The sequence below is a fragment of the Acipenser ruthenus genome, chromosome 1 (genome assembly GCF_902713425.1).
Source record: "Acipenser ruthenus chromosome 1, fAciRut3.2 maternal haplotype, whole genome shotgun sequence".
In the NCBI taxonomy this organism is placed as follows: Eukaryota; Metazoa; Chordata; class Actinopteri; order Acipenseriformes; family Acipenseridae; genus Acipenser; species Acipenser ruthenus.
Window position 1 is genome coordinate 6,867,054 of NC_081189.1, and position 25,890 is coordinate 6,892,943.

Here is a 25,890-nt window from a genome sequence, read left to right on the forward strand (position 1 = left end):
ATTGACCGCAGGGCCAGTGAGCCCAGATAAAAGGTGGCAGACTCAAATAAAAGGGCCATTAAAAGACAGGAAATAGTCAATTACTAGAATAAATGTGGCCTTGTACACCCAGTGCTGTTGGATCAAGAGCGGTGCCATTATTGCCTGGTGATCCTCAGCTGAAATGAAACTTGCAGGCTGGGTACTGAAGCTGACAGGTTGGAAGCTGCAGTTAGCCAGCCCACTACTAATGCTTATGGGATAATGGTTTATTGTTTTATTCCTGCTTACTTGGCATCAATAATATGATGGCTTATGAAACGGCATAGACAGCAGAAAGCAGAAAAGACAAAGTGTATTGCGCAGAGTGATACAAGAACTGTAACTTAGATTAAAGAGTACCTGCTTGAAATCTGCTACCCAGATCATGAGCCAAATAAGGATGTTCCTGGTACACTGGCAAAATGAACTGATAGTAACTAATTGTATTTAAGAGTAGGGCTTGGGCTAGCGTTCTGTGTAGTAGGGTTTGGGCTAGCGTTCTGTTCAGTAGGGTCAGGGTTAGGGTTCTGTGCAGGTTAGGGTTTGGGTTTCTGAATTAGGGTTTGGGTTCTGTGCATTAAAGTTAGGGTTTGCCAGGTTATTAGCGACCTCCTGATAAAAGACACAATCTTTGCTCAGTCCCTTAGAAGTGACAAATAAGGATTTGAACACCAGAGACATAAGGAGTTAAAAGCTGAGCAAGGTACAGTAATACGAAATTTGACCCTGTATTCAAACTTCTCTCATGTCCTCACAGCAGTTCTGTAAAGGGAGCGCTACTTTTCTTGCAGCAGTACAATGTCTTAAAGCTCTGTTATGGAACAGAACTTTGACATGGTGTTTCCATAACACAGATAACCCTTAACAGGAGATGCAGGGAGCTGCCATTATCCACGAGAGAATTCTTACACCATTTTACACTACCCCTTTAAAGGAACGCTAGGTTCAAATACAGCACACACATTCCAGCTGATTTACAATCCCATGTAGCCTTCTATTATTCAACATCATATGTTCTGATTTGTAGGATAATTGTTTGTGGATCTGCACACAACCTGTTTGACTTTTAATATACCCGGTGTGCTGATGAGAATGAAGGACCCTGCCAATACACATAAACTCACATAATGTCAAAAATAAATGTCTTTTCTTCAGACAAAGGCAGCAGGGCCCCAGGTGTAAATCTTTCTGCAATGGAGTGTGAAAAACCTAGAGTGGAGGAAGATTACATGACACAAGCGCCCATTTGTCTTCAGAGCACATAGGGACAAGTACTACAGGTGTATGACAGCACTCAGTCTTGACAATTCATGGCCAGTGTCAAGCAACCGGTTCAAACAGATTATAGCTCTGCATAAAAGTGCCACAATTATGACAATTTATCAGCCCCTTATCACAGAGGTGGCACGGTGAGCAATCGCCTGCATGAGTGCAGTGGATAGCTGAGTTAATAGATTCCTGCTGTACAGTAGCTGTGTTAATAATATGTGTGGATTCTCCCTGGCACCTCATTTAAACATTTTACATTTGAAATAAAATGCATCCTTTTTTTTTCCTTTTTTTAATTTGTCTGAAGGTACAGAACTTTACAGTACAGGGCAAGAGGAAAAAAAAGGTGTTATTTATTTATTCATTCAGTCATTTATTTACTTGGAGCCAGCCAAGGCCAAGTAAATACATAAATACATAAATACATAAATAAAACCAGCTATGCAGGCAGCAATGTCTTGTTTTCATATGCCACTGGGCCCAAAATGAAATCAGAGACCATTGGGCATGTAACAGTAATGATGTATATGTATACCAGCTACAGTATTAAACATGAACAATAATAATAATAATAATAATAATAATAATAATAATAATAATAATAATACATTATGTGTACGACTGGGTTTCCTAAAAAGAATACTTCACTGAATATGGCCTTGTAGATAGAGACATGTAAAATCAAATAGGTGAGAGTGCTGCAGTGACCTTGTCATGGTGAAACCTGCCACCCTCTGGCTAAGCAGAGAGTAACTTGATGCAGAGCTCCACAAGTTCCAGCCCATGGTGCCTTTGCAGTTACTGTTCAGCACAAACTGATCCACCACACATATTAAAACTGATCCAGAATCCGAGGTTCAGACACTGACACTGACACTGACACTGACAAAATATGACATCAGGTTTATGTACCAACACATATTTTAAAGGTGCAGTACATCAAATCAATTTACTTGCCATTTAAAAATTAATTTGAATTGTTATGCTTTTGCCACATTTTTCTTGTTTTCCATGTGAATCGAATCCTATGTAGGCTGCTTGTGCAAAGTTGTTAGTTTTAAGATCATTTTTCCATTGTTGTTTGGCATTATGAGATGTGATAAAGATGATGATATTGTTTAAAGATGGTCTTATAAAATGTAAATGAACGTTCCCTTAGCAGAGATGTTTAATCATGATGAACAGCACAGACCTTCCCATGAAGTCGTCTCTTTTGGCAGCGTCCTTGTCCCACACGGTGATATCGATCACACCCCCTCGCTCTTCATAGAGATGGAAATCAAACTGCTCCCTCCATTGTGGGCTCAGCGTTTTAGACATCACCTGCAAATGCAGAGAGCACGTTTATATTTACATGATAGAAGACACTTTCTTGGATTTTTTAGGACATTGCTTTATAAAAAAAAAATCTGATTTAAAAGGATGACTTTTAGTAACTTTTTACTGAAATAAGCATCACAGTTATTTTAAGGCCGCTGTCTCTTATCCACAAATGGTGGACCATGTCCCTCACATGTCACCCACTCCGAATTGGAACTAGGTATCTATTCTTTGGTGTTAAACTTGTAGTTAATCAAATACTATGACCCTGAACAATCTCAAAGCATTCTAAGTAGAAGAATTTGGGAAATAGTAATTTTAAAGACATACAAAGCACATTGTTGTACTTTTAAATTTGTAGACGTTTCAGCTGAACTCAAAATCACCTTTTCCCTATGGACGGGGATACACAGAACTGCACTGCCCAGTGATGATATTAATAGCACTATCTTTCATGAGCACCCAGTAATGTATTATAACCCTGAGGGATGCGCTCGCACGAAGCCTATGGGAGTGGTTTACCTTGCTCTTGTATTTCTGGTGTCCCAGTCTGAACTTGACGTAAGGATCGCTCAGCCCGTTGTTGTCCATGGGCTTGAGATCCCGGCCCTCGATCAGACTGAGGCTGACGATGCCTCTCCACAGCTGAGCTTTTCTGTGCAGGTCCACAAGTCGCAGGCTCTGGCTTTGCTGCTTCAATACACAAACCGTTATTAAAAAACATTGAAAAAAAAAACAAGAAAAAAACAGCCAATCAGAACATTATTAATTGCAAAGGAGAATTAGGAGGGTCACATTTTCATCTGCCTCAAGTGATAATTCACATCCCCATTAGAACCTATTATTAGTACCCACTACACTTTCAGGGACAGTGTTGTCATTGTGTTTAACACATTGAATACAGCTACTATACAGAAGCATCTTAAATGAAAGACCTTTTATACTTAATGACTTACCTTTTTAGTAAAAATGTTCATGTCTAATATAGGAATTTTTTAGTGTGAAGCGGAATGCTTTACTAAAAAAACATTAATAAAAATGATTTGAAAGTAGAGTGACATATGCCGAAATTAGAATATTCGTAGTAACTAGATTCAGAATGATAGCTGTGTCCAAGCAGCACGTTAACTCAGTCACATTGGCCAACTTATCATCTTCTATCCTTCAAAACCTAAAAAAGCCCAAACTCTCAATGACTCACAGCATTGCAATGTATACTATTTATGTCACATGTGTAGCTTTTTAACTTGATACACAATTTGCACTGTTTAAAGATTTCACCAGAGCTAATATACATGTTGTTGCAAAAACTATTGTACTTCATCAAACGATATACAATCCTCTTCCGTTTACTGCATTTCAGAGCACAGAGCAGATTAAAACACCATGCTGCTGTTTACACACTTAACACAAAATATCTGCACTGAGTTTGTTTCACCATCAGTGAAGTATGAATAAAAGAATTCTCTCAACATTCTGATTCCATCAAAATCCTGCATTCCATATTCTAAACAGCTGCAAGGTAATATCAAACAAAAGTTAGCTGCTGAGATAAAGAAACATATGTCAATGGTTCAATATTATAAAAGCATATAGTATCACTTGGCCCTGGATCTCTTTAGTAAACACTAAAGCACTGGTTTGATCTTTAGCCATAGGGGGGACTGTAGGACCGATTTACTCAGCTTTTGTTATTTTGAAGTTATCACAATCTGTGTGCACATCAACTCTAATTTTAACTGCACATGCATTTCTATACAAACATTCAACAATTTAATATGTAAAAACTCAATAAATATATTCAGCAAGAAAAGTAGCTGCAGCAATAGTTGGCACATCTATCAAAGTATGACAACTGCATTACTTAGTAACTTCTTAAATATATATATTATCTGATGGCCATTTGTAACAGTTTCTATTTAAGATGTTACTAATGCAAGCAATATTTGTTTGTTGTGAATGCTCCTCTTATGTTTATTGATTTCCTCTTTTTACCAGTCAGTTAAGCATGAAAAGAAATATTCTGCTTAAAGGCAGTAGTGATGTAATTAGCTGTTCATGCAATTCCCAGCTTGCATTCTTCTCAACCCAGTTCAGAGCTTCCAAGCGATTTTTATTCCTACTCTTCAGCAGCGTGTCTTTCTGTGCATGACACTGTTTGCATCCGCATTGCCGGTTTTTGTTTGTTTGTTTTGATTTTCCTTAGAGAACCCTAGGATAAAACAAGGTGCTTTTCATGAGTACCAAGACTTGGAAAGAATGCATGTTTTAGAAGATAAATATTCAAGTGTAAACCTGACCATGAGCGTGGGACACTGCAGCTAGCAGTTACTATGTGCATCTGTATCTAATTAAACACTAATCTTCAACGTGCAACTTATTAAGTTGTGCAGTATTTTCTTCGATTTCTGTCTTTTTTAGACTTTTGAGATCTTAAAAATTATTTTATTATCATTTACTTTTTACTAAATTGTATCTTTGACAACTACATCATTGCTACACAAAACACTGATGCATAATTTTTTATAGTACCAGTAATATTATGCATGTCAAAAAAAAAACATGCACATACAAAAGATGAATGGTCTTGGGTTTCAACCATCATGCTTCACTTCCAAAGCAGATGTTTTGAATTTCAAAAAACAAGATGGTGAACAAAAATGAGCACGAGGCACGACAAAGCATACTTCTGAACTATCACTACGGTCAAAAATGAGCAAGAGGCACGACAAAGCAAACTTCTGAACTATCACTGCAGTCAAAAATGAGCACGAGGCACGACAAAGCATACTTCTGAACTATCACTACGGTCAAAAATGAGCACGAGGCACAACAAAGCATACTTCTGAACTATCACTGCAGTCAAAAATGAGCACGAGGCACGACAAAGCAAACTTCTGAACTATCACTGCAGTCAAAAATGAGCACGAGGCACGACAAAGCAAACTTCTGAACTATCACTGCAGTCAAAAATGAGCACGAGGCACAACAAAGCATACTTCTGAACTATCACTGCAGTCAAAAATGAGCACGAGGCACAACAAAGCATACTTCTGAACTATCACTGCAGTCAAAAATGAGCATGAGGCACAACAAAGCATACTTCTGAACTATCACTGCAGTCAAAAATGAGCACGAGGCACAACAAAGCATACTTCTGAACTATCACTGCAGTCAAAAATGAGCACGAGGCACAACAAAGCATACTTCTGAACTATCACTGCAGTCAAAAATGAGCACGAGGCACGACAAAGCAAACTTCTGAACTATTACTGCAGTCAAAAATGAGCACGAGGCACGACAAAGCAAACTTCTGAACTATCACTGCAGTCAAAAATGAGCACGAGGCACGACAAAGCAAACTTCTGAACTATCACTGCGGTCAAAAATGAGCACGAGGCACGACAAAGCAAACTTCTGAACTATCACTGCGGTCAAAAATGAGCACGAGGCATGACAAAGCATACTTCTGAACTATTACTGAGGTCAAAAATGAGCACGAGGCACGACAAAGCATACTTCTGAACTAGTACTGAGGTAAAAAATGAGCAGGAGGCACGACAAAGCATACTTCTGAACTATCACTGCAGTCAAAAATGAGCACGAGGCACGACAAAGCAAACTTCTGAACTATTACTGAGGTCAAAAATGAGCACGAGGCACGACAAAGCAAACTTCTGAACTATCACTGCGGTCAAAAATGAGCACGAGGCACGACAAAGCATACTTCTGAACTATTACTGAGGTCAAAAATGAGCACGAGGCACGACAAAGCATACTTCTGAACTAGTACTGAGGTAAAAAATGAGCAGGAGGCACGACAAAGCATACTTCTGAACTATCACTGCAGTCAAAAATGAGCACGAGGCACGACAAAGCATACTTCTGAACTATCACTGCAGTCAAAAATGAGCATGAGGCACGACAAAGCATACTTCTGAACTAGTACTGAGGTAAAAAATGAGCAGGAGGCACGACAAAGCGTACTTGAAAACTGTCCCTGTCACAGGCATCTAGAAGGCCCATGGACCATTGGTGAATGCACTGCAATACACTGAGTGGCAGGCTGATGCAAGACCCATGCTCTGATGAACCTGTCTGAATGTTGAGAGGTATGGTGATGAAAGCCAATGAAGACCCAGCATGAAGCATGACTCGTGTTCTTGCTGTAGTGTGAAAGCTGCACTACGTAAGCCACTGAACATGCAATGCAGAGAGTGACTTCCAGGTCATACTGTTGTTTAGCACATACAACAATACAATCCCGGGGCTCTATGCTGTTTACAATGGTAGTCAATTACATTGCAGCTTGGAAATAAAGAAAAGATGATGCATTTCAAACTGAAACAGAACACAAGTGCATTCCATTCTCTTTCAGACAAGGAGCACTGGCATTTCAAACTGAAACAGAACACAAGTGCATTCCATTCTCTTTCAGACAGGGAGCACTGGCATTTCAAACTGAAACAGAACACAAGTGCATTCCATTCTCTTTCAGACAGGGAGCACTGGCATTTCAAACTGAAACAGAACACAAGTGCATTCCATTCTCTTTCAGACAGGGAGCACTGGCATTTCAAACTGAAACAGAACACAAGTGCATTCCATTCTCTTTCAGACAGAGACCACTGGCATTTCAAACTGAAACAGAACACAAGTGCATTCCATTCTTTTTCAGAGAGCACTGGGATGACCACATGCTGTTAATTACCTTACTTGATCTTTTCCAACTCCTTCTCAAAAGCATGGTCTGTAAATGAAATAAAGCAGTTTAATCACCCTTTACATGGGGTGTGGATCGATGGGAGGCAAGGCAGCTTAGGGAAAGCAGGGTTCCACTTCTAGGAAGCGAAGGGTGCAATTCTGCAAAATAAGTGTTAGTAACAACAGCATATATACAGTAGCATATATATGTACCTTTAATCAAACATGCATTTTATTCCACATCTGTACTGAACTTCTGAAAATGAAGACGGTACTAATTTAATACTGTTTGGAAGAGATTAAGACCACTTTCAATACTCATTTTTTGTTTTTTATTTACACCAATCAAGTCAATAAGTCAACAGATATGCCACAATGTCTGTGATTTTTGTTGCACATATTTCTTGTTTTACAGTAATCTGTTTTTTGTTTGTTTTTGTAGACCAAGTCACATCGTCATTATATGCTTTTTGTTTGTTTCACTGTTTGTTTTGGAAGCTTTTGTGATGTTTGCAATTGATCTAGATAGTCTTTGGTTCTGTTTTCAGAACTAGCTGGATAAACAGTTCTCTAAACAGAATTAATAATGTATGTGTTACACGCCTACAGTACCTACCTAGGTAAAGGCAGGATACTCCCCAGATTCTAACACCACTATCTATTTAATTAACTAAGTAAAGAATGTCCTTACCATGTATCTTCACAAATAGTCATTTATCTCTTTCTTTATTTTTCATATTCAGCGCTACAGAGTGAATTTACTCAAACACAAAGACAAAATTACTGGACCAATGCGTTTTCATTTACATTGTTCTTGTCATATTAACAGAATACTCCCTGTGCGTTGATATTGTGCTGTGGTTATTTCACCAGTAAAGTGTGACATGCAGCGCGTACACATGTATGAACTCACATATGTACAGGCACCACCGCTGCTGTATCTCCTCTTGCCAGTGATGCACATCCCCGCCACAGTTAAGCTTTTGGGGATGTTTCAAGCTATTTGCAGAGAGGGAGGCCAGCGTTTAGAAAGAACAGCAATGTCAGTAAAGCCACTATGCTCAAATCACAGAGTAACAGGGTGGAGACTGGGCGCGAACCGGCAAACCCACGCAACGCAAGCAAGCCTCTTAACCACTACGCAAAAGAGTCGGGTTCGTCTTGGTTTTAGAGGTTTTAACCTCATCTCATCTCACCGACGGGGGACATAACCCGTAACGGCAGTGTATCACACAACTTGTTTATTCTTTTTAATCTTGTTTATTCCTTGACAACGTTAAAACAAAATGAAAACCAAACAAAATACGCAACAAGTTGTTGTGTTGCCCCTGTGTAAGTTTCAGATTGTGCAAAAGAATGCAGGTTATGGAGGTTTATGCAACGACAAATACACAGAGCTCTTGATACCATAAAGCGATTACTATCACACACACACACACACACACACAATACCAGTTCAAACTGTGCACAAGAGTCAGATAAATGCAGTCTAGTGAGAGGTGCCTTTACAATATCCAGCCACTAGGTGGGAGAAGAGCTAAATAAAAACCTCACTAATCAAACAAACACAACAACAGCCACAAACCTAAATTCCATTGCTCATGAATTATTGTTTTAAAAACCATTGGGGCTTTCACTGGCTACAAATTCAAGACTTTGCAGCATTCTGTTGGGATTAACCAGTGGACTTTTCTACAGAGCATTGTTTCTACACACTTACTATAATGGTTCACTTTACTACTGTATGACCCTATCAGTGATCTAATACACATAGAGCAAACACAGGATTCCACTCAGAATCCAACTAGGTCACTACATGAAATGTATTAGTGCTGGGACAAATATTTCAATACTGGAATAAACACGTGAAATGTATTTGGTGGCAAAAATGACAAGGTTCGTATTTGATTCAATAGCAGAATTTTTCAGATATCAAGCATGGGAAATGGATGCATACATGACTTCTGAAATACATAGAGCATTATCTACAGCACAGAAGAGTGTTTCTCTCCTTCGTTTAGAAGGTATATCTGATGGGGTACCAGGTTCGATTTACTCCTGAGAGATGGTATGGTATTGATATTACATTGTTTGCATTTTGAAATAATACTTGCATGTGACAGAACTGTGTTCATCCCAGCACTAATCCAATAGGAATGGTTATCTATGAGGCAGCGGGGCAGATCCACTGAGAAGCGATTAGGCAGGCTAGGGGGGATTTAGACAGACTAGAATGCTACTGGCCTGTAATCATTTGTATCCCGGATGTCAATGGGATTTAATATCCAGAGGGTGCACAGGGAGCTCAGGTTAACATTCCCTGCAGAGTATGTGCCCCCTGCGCCCCCTGATACTAACAACACGACTGGGCGTTGCTTCAGAGGCAAGGTTACCTCCTACTAATGCACCAACATCACTTTCACATGGAGGCTCCCCCATCCAGCTACTCACCAGTCCCAACCCTGCTCAGCTACAGGTCTGTATGGTGCGGCTGCAGGAAAGTCTGGAGGTGATTAAATGTTACGAGAGTTCTAGGGTTCTAAAGGAGTTCTAGGGTTCTACAGGAGTTCTAGGGTTCTATAGGAACAGTGAATGACAGTGAAGTTCAACACCTGAATGAATGCTATTGCTTGCCTTTTTTTTGTACTTTACATAGACAGAAAATAAAATGTAAATTAGTAGGACAGCTGTCTAAATCTGTATGGGAATACAGAGTGCAGTACAGTGGTGTGTAAACGTCTTAGAACACCCTGCGATTTGTCATTTAATGAGCATCATGTCAAGCTTTGGCTCTCTAATGATGTTCATTCTCTCTTGTTTGGCATTGTAATGGTATCACTACACAGGTAGACCACTTTGTGCTTTAATTAGGCATCTTAAACCATTTCTAAAAAGTCTCATGTATTTTACCATGTGTGGCTGCGTGTTCCTTTTCTCTTAATACTTTCAATGCATTGCACGTGTGGCCTGTTAATGGCATCAGTTAAATTAGACAATCCCTATTTGCCTATTTTGACAATTTTTCAAGATTGTCAGTTCGAGTGGTTTGATTTTATATGCAGAACAAATCAAAACTACAGATGCAACGGGGTGTTCTAATACATGTTCATAGTACTGTATACTGTTACAGTATATACTTGACAGATCTTTGTAATCACACAGCACATGGCATGACATGTTTACTAATGTGCTGTCATTTTTCACATACAGTACAGCATAAACCTGTACACAGCACAATACAACTCCAGTAATAACTGTTATAGTTTCCATTTAAATCTCTTGTACAGATTCCCTTGTCAAACCGTTTGTAAAGCAAAAAGACACACCGAACTCGCTCCTGTGTGACCCAACTGTCTTACACATTAACTTCACACAGTCATACATTTGTAGCATGTTCTGGTGAAGCAGGTGATGCACCACGCAGGGATATTTAGGGGTTATCTACAAGGTGGTTTGAGCAGCACAGGGACTCACAGCGATGGGTTTTGTATATTGCTTTCTGTTAGAGAAAAAGATTTTAATTGTTGAAACTCGCTTTAGTGCAAAAACAAAATCAAGGCAAAGCGGCACCAGGACATAAAAACAGAAATAATGCCAGTTCACTCTGACATTTAATACTTTGCCAGAAATACAAAAGCAAATTCACTAGATGGTGCTGGAGCTTAACATGCATACACTGGATGATCTAGCTAGCCTTTAATATTTGTGACTGGAAACCACAGCTGAAGAATAGTGTCAGGCCATCTTAAACACCATCAGTGGTTAAAGAAACGGGCTTTAACCAGGAGATCCCTGCTTCAAATCCCAGCTCAGCCACTGATTCATTGTGTGATGGTGACCACTGTGAAAGGCGCTATATAAAAACAAAGATTATTATTTTATATATATATATATATATATAAAATGTAAACAATAACAAGTAGTTGTCACGCCGTCAAAAACCTATAAATACCTCCAATGTTTTGATTCAAACACAGGCTCCCTTGAGAAAGATATGTACAACATATCGAAACGTTGGGCAGCTGGCTCTTTGAGCTAAATATATATATATATATATATATATATATATATATATATATATATATGAAAATGAAATCTGAAGCTAATGTACTACAAATCTTAAGTTAAAAAACAACAATAACACAAACGATTAGTATTATTTGTAGTAGTATTAGTATTATTATGAATTGTCTCTCAGTTACTAATTATGGATTGCGTCCCCTTGCCAGTGAATCCCCAATAAGAAATGTATTCCAATCAGTTTCCTGAACTGCGGGATCGCAGAGTTACAGCATGATCTGACAAAGCAGTTCTTTAACATAGCTTTAACATTCTCAGCTCATCCTGCACTGAACAACCCGACTCATGTCTCAACACCTGTGTTCACTAAAGGAGCCTCTCAATAGAGCTGGGAATGGAAAACACATTGACTAGCTTCCTGCAGTTTACATACCAGGTCTCTAAACACACAGAGCAGCACTGACACCTCCAATCCAGTTAAAGCAGCATACAGTAAGGTGGCACTGAGAAAGCGAGCAGGCATATAGCCTTTTATTTGCACAGTAGTGTACCATTCATAACACCCTCATAAAAGTTACATAACAATGTAAAACAGACAAAAATGCAGGCGAATATTCATAACATATTGTCATAACACTTGCTACAACACAATTTTACTGTGATTAAAAAAAGCAGCATTTCTACTGTGTTTATTCGACTCGTACTTTCATTGTCATTATTGAGATCAATGAAATCGTATTATTCTGCAGCACTGCAGTGCAGATGTTATGCTAACCGTTTATTTTGTAGTGACTGTGAAGGGGAAGGATTATTCACATGGTTATGCCCGGGTACGTAGCCTTTATGAAGGTGTTATGAATTCCACATTGTGTCCAATTCAAATAAAGTGTAACTGCCTTTCCAAAACGCAATGTAACCTGCCTTCTCAGGTCAGTAAATAACTCTTTGTTGTTAGTCAAGCACTGTTTTAAATCCCATGTATTTCTTTGTATTACAAACAGAACTGAGATACATGGTGATGACTAGTAATCACTAGTAGCTACTGAAGGATTCTCATCTAACCCCATCTTATTAAGGCTTTATCTTTCCCATCCTCTGTACTTCCCTTTTCAAGATACCCAGTGCTGCAGTGTTCTCTGCATATGTTATGCACACAGGTAAGAATCTTCTTCTCTGATGGCTGAAGGGGAGACTTACAGCTTCTCTTATGTCCCCTTCTTTAGGGGACAGGGTGACTGATAGTAGCAGCGTGCCCAGGTTGAGATCAGGGTGATGTGGGTCCTTCAATTTTAATGTCACCTCGGTTGTCCTGCAATCACAAAATTACAGATCACTTATATGTGGGGCCCCATCTGTTAAATAGCTATATTAAATAGCTTCAATATACTTTTGTATGTACTTTAACTTGGAAACACAGCACTCTGAAATGTTTTAGAGTTCCCCTAAAGCATTATCCACACTTTTCAGAGTACAACGGAATTCTTTAAAAGGGCAGAGAGAATGTTGTGCATGTAGAACCGAATCTTCAACACATGGATAGATGTCCTGTTCATTTCCATCTGTTTCATGTACAATTTCAAACTGTGTTAAATATTTTCAATTCCCTGCAGTGACCACCAGATGGCGCACTCACTCTATCTTAGATACAGTATTTTAAAACGTTGCACACTGTGGTTAATGAATTACTATTAAAGATTCAAACAAACCTACCTTTTCTGCCCCAAGGTGTTGAGGTACAGGTAGGCTGATCCCATGAAGTCATCTTGCAGTCCGAAGTCATAATCAAACACCTGATACACACGCACACGCACACGCACGCACAGACACACACACACACGCACACACACACACACACACACACACAAACGACACAGTGACATAATCAGAGTAAGTTATCATAATAATATAGTTAAAGAGAAAATTACAGGAAGATGCCAGTTAAAAATACAAAGCAGCCTGTCCTTAATGGATTAACATTTCCTAAACATTTCAACTTTAGAATTAAAAACACACTTACAACTTTAACACAGTGGTAATGTTTTTCAACTAACTAAAAAAGATGTGTATAAGACAGTATGTGTACAACAAATGTTTATGGAAAAACCCTGTGAAGAAATATTGAATATTAAATAAATAGCCACACACTGTACACTTACTACTATGGGACCACTAAGGCTATATTTGGCTTGCATAACTGTTAAAGTTATAAATGTTTAATATTTGGCTCCATTGATCAATGAATACTGCACTGCACGTGCTCATCTCCTGGATACCAGGACTACACAGGGGAAATTAGTACATTACTAGAAGTGACCACAAGGTGGCATTATAACTCCACAACTGTCAAAACAGCAAAGCAAACAGATCTCTAATAGCAACATGCAAACCAAAATAATTTCAGAACATCCATTGTTTCATATTCTAAAAGCTATATTTTAACCGGGTTGTGTCACATATCATTCCAATTAAATGGACCCCCAAAGACATTTAGAATTGGTGTACAGGACAGGTCTGCTGCACACGGATACGCACTTAAATCCTCCACTGCTGGCCTTATCACTGTTCCCTCAATGATCTCTCCTTTTCTGGCTATAAAGATCGTATTTGGGTATTGCTTCGAACATCTTGTCGTTGTTTTTCCTTTAGTCCACATTAACATACAGGAGTGTCTTATTTATGCTGTTTTTTTGTAGGCTGCTGACTAGGTTTGCTGACATGTACTTATTGTTGCTTGTATTGTAATGGTTTTATTGTCTAACAGGACCCCCTTGTAAACAAGGCCTCACTGACTTACATTGATAGTGCATTCTTTAACCACAAGCCTCACTTCCCATTGGATTGACATTGCCTGAGTTGAATAGTGTAAGCCATTGCTTACACGTAGCTGTCACCTCACTGGAAATATTACTGACAGTGCAGGAGCACTAATCTATAACCGCATCGAGGCTGCACAAAACCAGAAACACTACATTTAGCTTCAAGAAGTCAAAAGCACATACTCAGGAATTGCTATCACTTACTTTAGAATTGTGCTGTATATTCTATGCATGGGTTGCCAGCTGCTCACAGGATAAGATGCACTGGCATTTTGACAAATCTGGAACTGTGAGTGGTTGATTTATGATTGGTGAGCCCTAATGCAGAAAATGGCATATTTTGTGCTACAGTAGACAATGTCCCTGTCCCAGGGATATGCATCCCCATGGGTGCATTAAAGTATAGAGCCTGCTGAAACAAACCAGGCGCTTCTGGTGGCATCCTGAACACCTGTCAAAGACACCTGTCTTCCAGCTCCTAATTGAATGAGTTTTGCACTTTGACATGACACTTACTAGCGTTATCTAGTTGGATGTTATGCTACATCAAAAATCCAGTAATTTGGGACTGCTTTATGAGAACAGTATGTCATTCCTTCTCATTAATGTTGATATTTTATACTGCTGTTCTCCGATAGACTTGAAGAATATATTGCAGACAGCGCCATCCTTCTTCACCCCCTATAAAATAATCAATTAATCAATGCGGTGCCACAGTAACATGCCTGCTGAACGTTCACTTACCTTTACATACACAGGCTCCCTGAGGTTTTCAATGAGAAGGCTGGCTTTTTCATCCCACACTGGGTTGAGGTTCTTGTGTATCGTCCTGCTCCTAAAAACTTCTTTCCCGGAAATTTTAAACTTGACATATGGATCACTTGTGCCTGTTAAAAAAAGAAAATTAAAAATTAAAAAAAAAGTAAACTGCAGCAAACACAGATGCATCGTAAAGCCCTTATTTCTCCTTAACATCTATTGAACTGTGACAACATGATCAGTGCCACATGATCAGAGCCAGTGTGTGTGTGTGGCAGGGTGAGAGCTTCCCCCGCTCATATTACTTTGGCACAGGCTGAAGGTGGCAGTGCCAAGCCTTTGCTGCTATCGATTGATGAAATTCATAATTTAATAATCAGTTCATAATGCAACTCACATCCTAATTGGATAATGCAGGGTCACATGACCAAAAAATAGTTTGTGCTGTTGCCCAGAGAACAGTCTGTGATCACACAGTCAATAGTGTCCTCTGACTCCACCCCACAACAAGCACATGTGTGGACCAGCCACAGCATCACAGAATCCTCTAGGTGAATCCTTTTAAATGAGAGGTTAATAAATCAGTCTTTTCATTTTCATTTAAAAGTAATAGGCTAGAAATCCTAAGTAGAGGGCAGAGGGGTATGGGGGTCCTCCCCTAGCGCGGGTGCAGGGGGGTATGGGGATCCTCCCCCAGCGCAGGTGCAGGGGGGTATGGGGGTCCTCCCCCAGCGCGGGTGCAGGAGGGTATGGGGGTCCTCCCCCAGCGCGGGTGCAGGAGGGTATGGGGGTCCTCCCCCAGCGCGGGTGCAGGGGGGTATGGGGGTCCTCCCCCAGCGCGGGTGCAGGGGGGTATGGGGGTCCTCCCCCAGCGCGGGTGCAGGGGGGTATGGGGGTCCTCCCCCAGCGCGGGTGCAGGAGGGTATGGGGGTATCTATATTTGCACCTTGCCTTTTAGTACCCTAAAGGCCTGGACACTTCAGCGCTTCGCGTCACTTTTTTAATTTTTTTTTTTTTTACGGCCAGTAGGACAGTGCCACACCAGTGCATCTATACCCAAGCGTCAATTCCCTTTCCCAGGTAAAAAAAAGTACTTTATAGCGTTACATTTAGCACGAAAATACCCCTCCTCCCCCACTGCTGCTCTGACCTAATATACAAAAAAATATGGCTGTGTTTTGGGAAGACATGGAAAGTGTGACATCAACGGAAGAGGAAGAGGAAGAGAAAGAAGAGATTCATACTGTACATTTTAAACATACATTTCCATATGACTTGAACTTCTTAAAAAGGGAATTTAGATAGTCTTCTTCTTTAATCATCTTTTGTTATTAATGCCCTGTATGGTGTTGTTTTTTCAATCTCAAGCTATTTTAACAGGCAGTGTTGTGTGATGCCCTGCCGTTGCAGGTCCTGTGCCCTGTCGGTGAGATGAGACGAGACGAGATGGAGCTGAATAACCACGCCTGCAGATGAGATCAGCTCTTTTCTGTTACACAGTGTTTAAGACACTTGCTTGTGGTGTGTGTGGTCGCTGGCTTGCGCCCCACCTCCGCACTGTTACACTATGGGTGCTTCACGTTTTGATTTGCCCTTATCCAATATACTCTTCAACACAACTGAAGCTGAGCTAAGAAACAAAATCGGTATAATTAGATTCAAGAAATCTACCATAAAAGTGAAATGAATCCTACAACTAATAGGAAAACAATCCAAATTATGAATTTTACAATCTTAATTCTGGCATGAAATGTCATTGTGTGACTTTGGACAGATTTGGAGTCTACATACTCAAAAATATAAATAACACCGATCTGTAGTGAATTGAATAAACATAGAATGATGTTTTTGACAGTAAAAATACTGGGAGCAAAACGTCACGTTGTGAAGGTGTATTATATTTCAATATTTCAACATACCGTAAGTACTGAAACAGTAAAAGTGAATACATTCAAAATACTGGTGCATGCAAATATAACACAACCTCACAATCTACCTCAATGGAACTTAGTTATTAATGCCGTACAACAGACGCGTACATTGCTTTTCCATCTTTGAGAAAACCCTTCCATCAACACGAGCCCTTAAACTCGAGAGATGAAAAAAGAACAGAAATAATACAGATAAAACTGCTATGGGAAAATACCAGGTATTTCAGCTTTCGAGACTTTACAGTTGTTGTGTATAATTTGTTCCCCAGTCATAATGGCCATATAAAGACATATTGTATTGCTGTCATGTACTCTGAACCTTTCATACTGTTCTGGAACAGCACGTACAGTACCAGAAGCCTGCTGGCTGACCATGGAAAAGATCACATGAAATGTATTCACTATTATATTATAGTGCTTAAGAGTTTTGTGTGTTCCCAGCAGTCTGAATCATAAAGTAAAGAGCTGCATTGATCCACTGATTCACTGCCCTGTGTTGAGCTAGGTTCTCAGCTACTTCCTCTAGAATGGCATTAGCATGCTATTTTCACGCAGTAATAAGACAATAACTACCAAACCTGAAATAAACAACTCAGGCATGTTGTGTTGGGCTTTGTGAAGACCCTTGAGTTGTTTTTTCAATAATTTTTCAATTTGTAGTACATATCTGTGAGAATCTAGTCTTGAATTGTGCTGTTAATTAACTCAGTGTGATAGATGTCATCAGCAGAAACACATTTATACATGCACAAGATTGCCATTCTGTGCTTCCCCAAGAGATGCAAGCCTCCCTACAATAACTGTACACAAACTAAAGGAAATAACATTACAATTACAGGTACATTATTTAAACAGCTGTGCTGAAATTCATAATTTAATAATCAGTTCATAATGCAACTCACATCCTAATTGGATAATGCAGGGTCACATGACCAAAAATTAGTTTGTGCTGTTGCTCAAAGAACAGTCTGTGATCACACGGTCAATAGTGTCCTCTGACTCCACCCCACAACAAGCACATGTGTGGACCAGCCGCAGCATCACAGAATCCTCTAGGTGAATCCTTTTAAATGAGAGGTTAATAAATCAGTCTTTTCATTTTCATTTAAAAATAGGAGGCTAGAAATCCTAAGTCGAAGGCAGGGGGGTATGGGGGTCCTCCCCCAGCGCGGGTGCAGAGGGGTATGGGGGTCCTCCCCCAGGGTGGGTGCAGGGGGGTGTGGGGGTATGGTGGTCCTCCCCCAGCGCGGGTGCAGGGGGGTGTGGGGGTCCTCCCCAGCGCGGGTGCAGGAGGGTATGGGGGTCCTCCCCCAGCACGGGTGCAGGAGGGTATGGGGTCTTCCCCCAGTGCGGGTGCAGGGGGGTATGGGGGTCCTCTCCCAGCACGGGTGCAGTGGGGTGTGGGGGTCCTCCCCAGCGCGGGTGCAGGGGGGTGTGGGGATCCTCCCCCAGCGCGGGTGCAGGGGGGTGTGGGGGTCCTCCCCCAGCACGGGTGCAGGAGGGTATGGGGTCTTCCCCCAGTGCGGGTGCAGGGAGGTATGGGGGTCCTCTCCCAGCACGGGTGCAGGGGGGTGTGGGGGTCCTCCCCCAGCGCGGGTGCAGGGGGGTGTGGGGATCCTCCCCCAGCGCGGGTGCAGGGGGGTGTGGGGGTCCTCCCCCGGCGCGGGTGCAGGGGGGTGTGGGGGTCCTCCCCCGCCGCGGGTGCAGGGGGGTGTGGGGGTCCTCCCCCAGCGTGGGTGCAGGGGGGTATGGGGGTCCTCAGTGGAATAGCCTGGACTCGAACCGGCGACGTCTAGACTATAGGGCGCATCCTGCACTCCACGCAGAGCACCTTTACCGGATGCGCCAAATAAATACCAATAACAATAAATAATGTATTGGCATTTACTTAAACAATGTAGCTTGGAAGTAAAAGTCCAGTACATACATATCAAGTAATAGGTATATGAAATGGAAAAACATGGAAATTACTATCAAATGGAAAAGAGTAATGTTGAAATGGAAAATCACTTTGGTCGACAAATTGCATTTTATTTATATACACAAATGGTTTTGGATATTTCTTATTCATTTTATTAATACAGATTAGCATAAACTGACATACCACTTCCTTAGGAGATTAGCATGAGCTACTATAGGAAATCTAGAGAAGCTTCCCTTTTTGGCTGGTGGTTGCAGTCTGCCACAAAACACTGCAATACACGGCTCACTAGCTTTAATTTGTATGAAATTAAAGTATGACTACTTTCTGTAGAAATCACTTTAATGTTTATGTAGAAACCTGGAAAAGGGTCAAAGTTATTAATGTAGATTGTATACACTCTATTTAAGACTTTGAATGTACTGTTGTAGCTCAGTTTTGCCAGAATGTGTCACCACAAAAGGCACTCAGATCAATGAAACTATACAGCTGGGGAGTGCGTAGGAGTAAAAAGTGAAAGCAAATGCAGAGTTAACCCATTCATTAATGCTTACATTTTTTATACTGTGTATCTATGTTTGCACCATGCATTTTAGCACCCTAAAGGTCTGGACACGTCAGCGCTTCGCGTCACTTTTTAATTTTTTTTACGGGCAGTAGGACAGTGCCACACCAGTGCATCTATACCCAAGCGTCAATTCCCTTTCCCAGGTAAAGAAAAAGTACTTTATAGCGTTACATTTAGCATGAAAATACCCCTCCTCCCCCCACTGCTGCTCTGACCTAATATACAAAAAAATATGGCTGTGTTTTGGGAAGACATGGAAAGTGTGACATCAACAAAAGAGGAGGAGGAGGAAGAAGAAGAGATTCGTACTGTACATAAGTTTGAACATACATTTCCATATGACTTAAACTTCTTAAAAAGGGAATTTAGATAGTCTTCTTCTTCTTTAATCGTCTTTAGTACCATGTCTATTTAAACATAGATAGATAATCGCAGTATGTGTTTATGCGTATTTGTGTGGGTGTGGGTGTGGGTGTACTTTTTATCTGTATATACATGTTGTGTGTAAACAGCCAATACTAGACCACAGTTTTACAGCAATTGATTATGCAGCAAAAGATCTGACTGTGATAGTGATATTTTTCATTTAATAAAGACTGAATCAGCAAAACAAAGCAGATAAAAATAAAATAATCAACAGTCTGATATTATACAGGGATGATATTAATTACTTGTGCAATGTGAATATCGTTTCCTGAACTTTAATTGTATATGCTAGATTTCAGATCGATCTAAGTCACTGCATAAGACATTTTACAATGCTATAACATATACTCACTGTATTTTGTACACTTTGAGTCAAAATCTTACATAGAAAACACAGGTTGCTTGTTTAAAAAATATATATATATTCAATTTCATAACTCTGCGAACATTGAGAAAGACACAACGCCCCCAGATGTTATGCTCAGAGCTGTACGTCAAGTGAAACTTCAGAGCAAATCCATCAGAAGCACAGATTTTAACATTAACTATCGGCCTCTAACCCGGTATTGTCAGAAGTTGGGTCCTGAAGACATACAAGGGAAAAATGATCAGCCGTGGATACCAGTTGGATATGTGAAGAACAGAATGATGTTTACTGCAGAGCTGGAGGAACAGTTAGTAACATACATTACAAAGGCATCTGACATGTTTATGGTCTTTCACCTAAAGAAACACGCAGACCTGCTTACCAGTCAGCTGTGTCTCATAACTGAAGTACCCCTCATTCCTGGAGAGATGTTGAACAAGCCAGTGCAGAATGGGTTACAGGCTTCTTGAAACGTCGCCCACGTTTATTAATTCGCAGGCCTGAGGCAACAAGCCTAGCCCGAGCCAGTAGTTTCAACAAAGAAAATGTGGGATCTGTCACCACATCATGTTTATTTAAATTCTTTACTGTATGTCCTCCTGTTCTGTGGAGGCTGTGGTATTATTCTGTACCATGGGTTCAACATTTGAAATACATATAGGCCTATATTGTTTATGTTATATGTAGCCTATGTTCATATAAAAAGTAAAAATGTAACTATCTGTCATTGTAATCCTGTGTTACACAGTAGAAACTTTATGTTATTTTGAAAAATTAACATGTTGCATTATTTTCTACTGTAAAAGCAACCCCATAATTAGTGACAATCAACCTCATATCGTGTGACAACCAACCATAGTATGATGGGGCAGGTTGTCATAGGTGAGCAACGCTTTCTCAACAGTCTAAATATCATATTTTGAATAAAGTTGAAATGAGAAGTTTGATAAATACATTTAATAAAACTGAAACTCTCATTCCTAACAGCCCAATGCAACCCAGTACTAAAAGCACATTTAAACCACATTTAAAAATAGGTTTTCAGTTCATGAAAGCCACAACATATTCTTCAGTGGGTCATGAACCACTGTTGTTTCCTTTGGTCAGTTGCCTAGATGTTTTGCTTTCTTTCTGTATTATTATTATTATTATTATTATTATTATTATTATTATTATTATTATTATTATTATTACTATTATTATTTTATGCTTTCAGGCTTTTTGAATACATTCAGACAAACCTGCAATAAACTAACATGGAATATACAAAAATACTCTATCATTAAACTGAGATCTCTCTGTTTTGTAGAACACAGAAAGGAGCAAGTAACTATCAAGATATACAACCAAATCCCACCAATGGGTGCTGTGTAGTGATGTACCTACTTCATCTAATGAAATACTGTATTGTATGTGTAACTACTGTTCATTTATTATACAAAGTGCACACAGAAATGACAATTTCATAAATGAGGTACTCTAGGTCACATTTAAGGGACCAAAATACAGCATGTAAGTCTCACTCTATATATGAGGGTCTAAGGGTTTGGAGAGCCATATGAGGCCACGAGGTGAAGCAAAAAGCCCAAAACCTGGTGACAGTGCAAATGGTTTCTTTTTTATTTATGCTATAAAGATCACCACAATACAACTTTGTTTTAAGAACAAGTTGTGTGTAACTGAAATACACAGAGACACGACTGAAATTCGACACCTGTGCAAATAATTGTCATGGAGCTTTATAAGAAAAGCTGGGTAGTGTTACCAAAGAAGGTTAGCATGCTTATTCTGAGACAGATGGTTCTGTTGTAAGGCTGCTGTTTACAGAACAGACTAGTGGAACAGTGTTGCTCAATACGGAATTCAGTTACACACACCACTGCACAGTGCTTAATGAACTTGGCTCACTCATGAACGCAAGACAAACAAACTGAAAACAAAAATACGTACTGATCCACCCATTATCTGAGTGCTTCAATTCATGCGTACAGATACTTTTGACAGCAGCCTTAAAACTGAATGTACAGACAGAATGTACATTTTTTTAATGCTTAACTAACTACAGTACATCGTTTTTTCCATGCATAGAAAAAGAGGAACGTGGCAACTCATGACAGTATCACCTCATGTTTGATACACAGAAAGGTCAGACTTATACTGTATGTGCACCATTCTACATGTTTAAATTAGGCAATGTGGTAGACGAAACACTGTTTAAACTACCTAAAATCAATGTCTTGGGTACGTGATGCAAAGGCTGAAAGCCAGCTTTAATAATGGGTCCAGAAACGATGTCAACGCAGTGTCAGCGTTTTTCTGATTGCGCTGAGAGATCAGTGGCTAGCTGCGGGGGAACCCTATTAACAGGTGCAGGCCCAACCTGCTCCCTGGTGACAGCACTTTAACAGCTTGGTATTTATGACCTGACACGCACAGCACAGGAGACAGCCTTTACTTCTGCTATTCATATCATGGCTTGGGCAGCAGTCCAGAGTTTTCATCAAGGTTACTGGAGCAACCAGATAATATTGAAGTGACAGATCTGCACCTAATGCTACTTCTAGGAACAGAAAACAGATAGTCTAGACTATATACACTACTGCATGCACTGCTAATCCCTGAATTAAAAAGAAAAAAAAAGCCTCAGTCTCGACAGATGACAATAAACTAGAAAACACATGCAGTGTTAGTGGTGGAGGTCCAGCATAGTGGGATCAGAGAAGTGTTTTTAGGAGGCTCAATACAAAGTGCAAACTGTTTGGAAGCTGAAATACCAAATGATATTCAATGAAAATGCAGTGGCACTGCAATGGCAATGAAGGAGCAATGGTTCAGTAGCCATTAGCAGACTAGCACTCCAGCCGTCATATTTATATTTTAACATATCAGTGGTATCATGAATACACATTGGAAATACACTGAAGTACCTCGGTACTACAATGAATCCAGTGGCCTGGGTAGTGCAGTTCATATCTCAGTACTACTACTATAAACCTGTAACACAGGTCCAGACCACAGCAAGCCAGGACTGAGGGACGTGGGTGAGGATGTATTGGAAAGCTTGGACAGTGTCTGCACTAGCAGTGAGGATTGATCCCTACATTTTCACCAGCACTACCTACAAATAACCCCCCTGACTGCAGGCACTTGAATTACAAATCAGAGGTAATACAGCTGCACCAGACGTATCTGAAGTATTTTATTTTACAGAAAGTAAACCACACTCTGAGTGTGGATGTGTTGACAGATCCCATCCAGAGGGACTACAGGAATAAACCTTTGTAACCAATATTGTATTCCAGGTTAGTGACAAACTGTTTACCAGATTTTAAAAGAGTAGCCAGGTATTCCACTGAGTGATCCAGGCTCTACTGGAGCTGCAGGGGTGTCCAGAACTAAAAACTCTCTTTATTTGTGCTCTACAGCTTTGCTGCGTATTCTGCAAAGAAATGGATATCAGTTTGGTGCAGCCCTTACTGATAACAAAAGTAATCCATCATTTATGAGGATTTGACAGTGTTAATGTATGTCCCAGGCAGTCGTACCCCAGATTCCATTAGACTGGAGGATCTACCTTCTAACTCTTAATTACAATTGCTCCATGAAGGGAAATGACAGTGAGGGCTTGGTTAGTTTGAAGCCGTTTCAAAGGTAATGAAAACACTCGAACAAATACATTTAAAATTACAGCACGCTGTAAACTAATTCAGCATAAAAGGGGTAATATATCAGTACAGAGAGTCCATAGCGTACCAAAAAACAAAGTGAAGTAAGCACAGCAGTAACATGTACAGAAGTAACATGTTCCAGCTGCATCCAGAACTGGGCTGAAATATGGCAAATGAAATGTCAGAGTAGAGCAAGTAGCTTCCGATGTTCTTTTAATTGTTGTCTTCACAATTCATCCATAACTTCAAGTCAAGCAGACAAAGTTCAACTAGATGTAACATGTTTCGGCTGATGCTTCTTCAGCATGCTTTTTACTGTCACTCTTTGATGGGGTTTGCAATCATTCAGGGTGGCTCTGGGTTCTGTTGCTCCAGTTGTTTTATTTTCAACTCAAACCCCATACCAACCAAATATCTTGGCATATCAGAAAAGCTGATCAATCAAGCCTTCTTCCAAGACCCCAAATAATTATGAACCTTATATAGCTGGTTTCCTGGCTCCTTTTTTCCAAAAATGCTATACAATTAAAATAATATATACATGGGCTCCCGAGTGGCGCATCCAGTAAAGGCACTGCGCCCAGAGTGCAGGATGCGCCCTATAGCTTGGAGATCGCCAGTTTGAATCCAGGCTATGCCACTGCCGACCGTGGCCGGGAGTTCCCAGGGGGCGGCGCACAATTGGCCAAGCGCTGCCCAGGTGGGGAGGGTTTAGATCAGCTGGGGATTCCTTGGCTCACCGCGCACCAGCGACCCCTGTGGCTGGTCGGGCGCCTGCAGGTCTGCCTGTGTGCAATTCAGAACTGTGTGGTCCTCCCATGCTGTAGATCTGTAACGGCTTCACAACGGGCTTGCAGTGCGAAAAATAGTGGATGGCTGACGGCACACGTTTCGGAGGACGCGAGTGCTCGTCCTCATCTCTCCCGAATTAGTGCGGGGGCTGCAGCAGTGAGCCGGGTTGAATAAATCGGCATTCCAAATTGGGAGACAATTGGGGGTAAAATAATTGCCGATTCCAATTTTTTTTAAAGAAAAAAAAAAGAAGTTATATAGTGATATCAGAAGCTGATACATACATGGACAATGAGAATGGATACTGAGAATATACAGTGAGAATGGATAATGACAATGGCTATTGATAATGGATATTGAAAATGGATATCAGGACTGGATAATGAGAATGGACAATGAGAATAGATATTGAGAATGGACAATGAGAATGGACAATGAGAATAGATATTGAGAATGGACAATGATAATGGATATTGAGAATAGATATTGAGAATGGACAATGAGATAGATATTGAGAATGGCTATTGAGAATGGATAATGAGAATGAATAATGAACCAACGATTAGCACAGTTCCTGTGGAGGAGCAGAACAATGCAGACAAAATTGTGATGTAAAGCCCAAGGTTTAACAGCCAGCCTCCCGAACCTCACCAAGACTATAACAAATCTTGACACCTGATTAAAGTGCTTATGTTGATATTATAGACAAGTGGTTGTTTGACATGGCTAATGCCCCACCTGCACATACAGTCTATGAGACAGAGACAGAACCACAAGCGGATGAGACGTGTGTCTATTTTTAAAGCATGTTGAGATACCAAAAGCCACATATGACAAGAGTGGCTTAATCCTATACACCAGCTACTCTACAGACAACGTGATTCAACAGAAGCTCTACTGACATCGCTCTGTGAACTGCAATGTGAGAGTTCTGTCAGCCCTCTGAGACCGAAACAACACAATCAAGGGATACAAATATGGCAGCAACATCAATGGAAATCGTGACTAATAATATTTCAAACCTGCAGAGCTAGTAGGTTTCTAAGAGGGATATAATCTGAAGTTTCTTCTTCAAAATTCTTGATGAAGCTATTGTCTCCACCCTTGCGAGTCTTTGAGCTATATACTTTGCTAGGAGACACGCTGTAAGATTAGCACAGTTTTGGGTTGGAAACACACAGAACCCCCCTCCCTGCTGTATAAAAGTGTATATAGTACGATCTGTTATCAGTTATTGGAGCCACACTGAATATGATAGCATGATACTGCTGGTGTCCCTGAGAGCTTCTGCAAGAGGACAATGAACTG

The 25,890-nt window shown here is 40.4% G+C and overlaps 1 protein-coding gene across 9 annotated transcripts in view; it reads right to left on the reverse strand.

The window, feature by feature from the left end:
- LOC117404022 (multiple C2 and transmembrane domain-containing protein 1-like) overlaps positions 1-25,890 on the reverse strand; it is a 150,701-nt gene that overhangs the window by 79,670 nt on the left and 45,141 nt on the right. For 4 of the 9 annotated variants that reach the window (XM_058986366.1, XM_058986325.1, XM_058986745.1 and 1 more), the window contains exons 3-8: positions 14,895-15,037; positions 13,045-13,124; positions 12,532-12,643; positions 7,322-7,360; positions 3,133-3,303; positions 2,483-2,613 (exon numbers count right to left, since the gene is read on the reverse strand). In XM_058986366.1, the coding sequence (XP_058842349.1) occupies positions 2,483-2,613; positions 3,133-3,303; positions 7,322-7,360; positions 12,532-12,643; positions 13,045-13,124; positions 14,895-15,037 (676 nt within the window). The remainder of the gene's footprint in view (positions 1-2,482; positions 2,614-3,132; positions 3,304-7,321; positions 7,361-12,531; positions 12,644-13,044; positions 13,125-14,894; positions 15,038-25,890) is intronic. The other 5 variants (XM_058986470.1, XM_058986416.1, XM_058986607.1 and 2 more) reach the window with 3 other exon arrangements.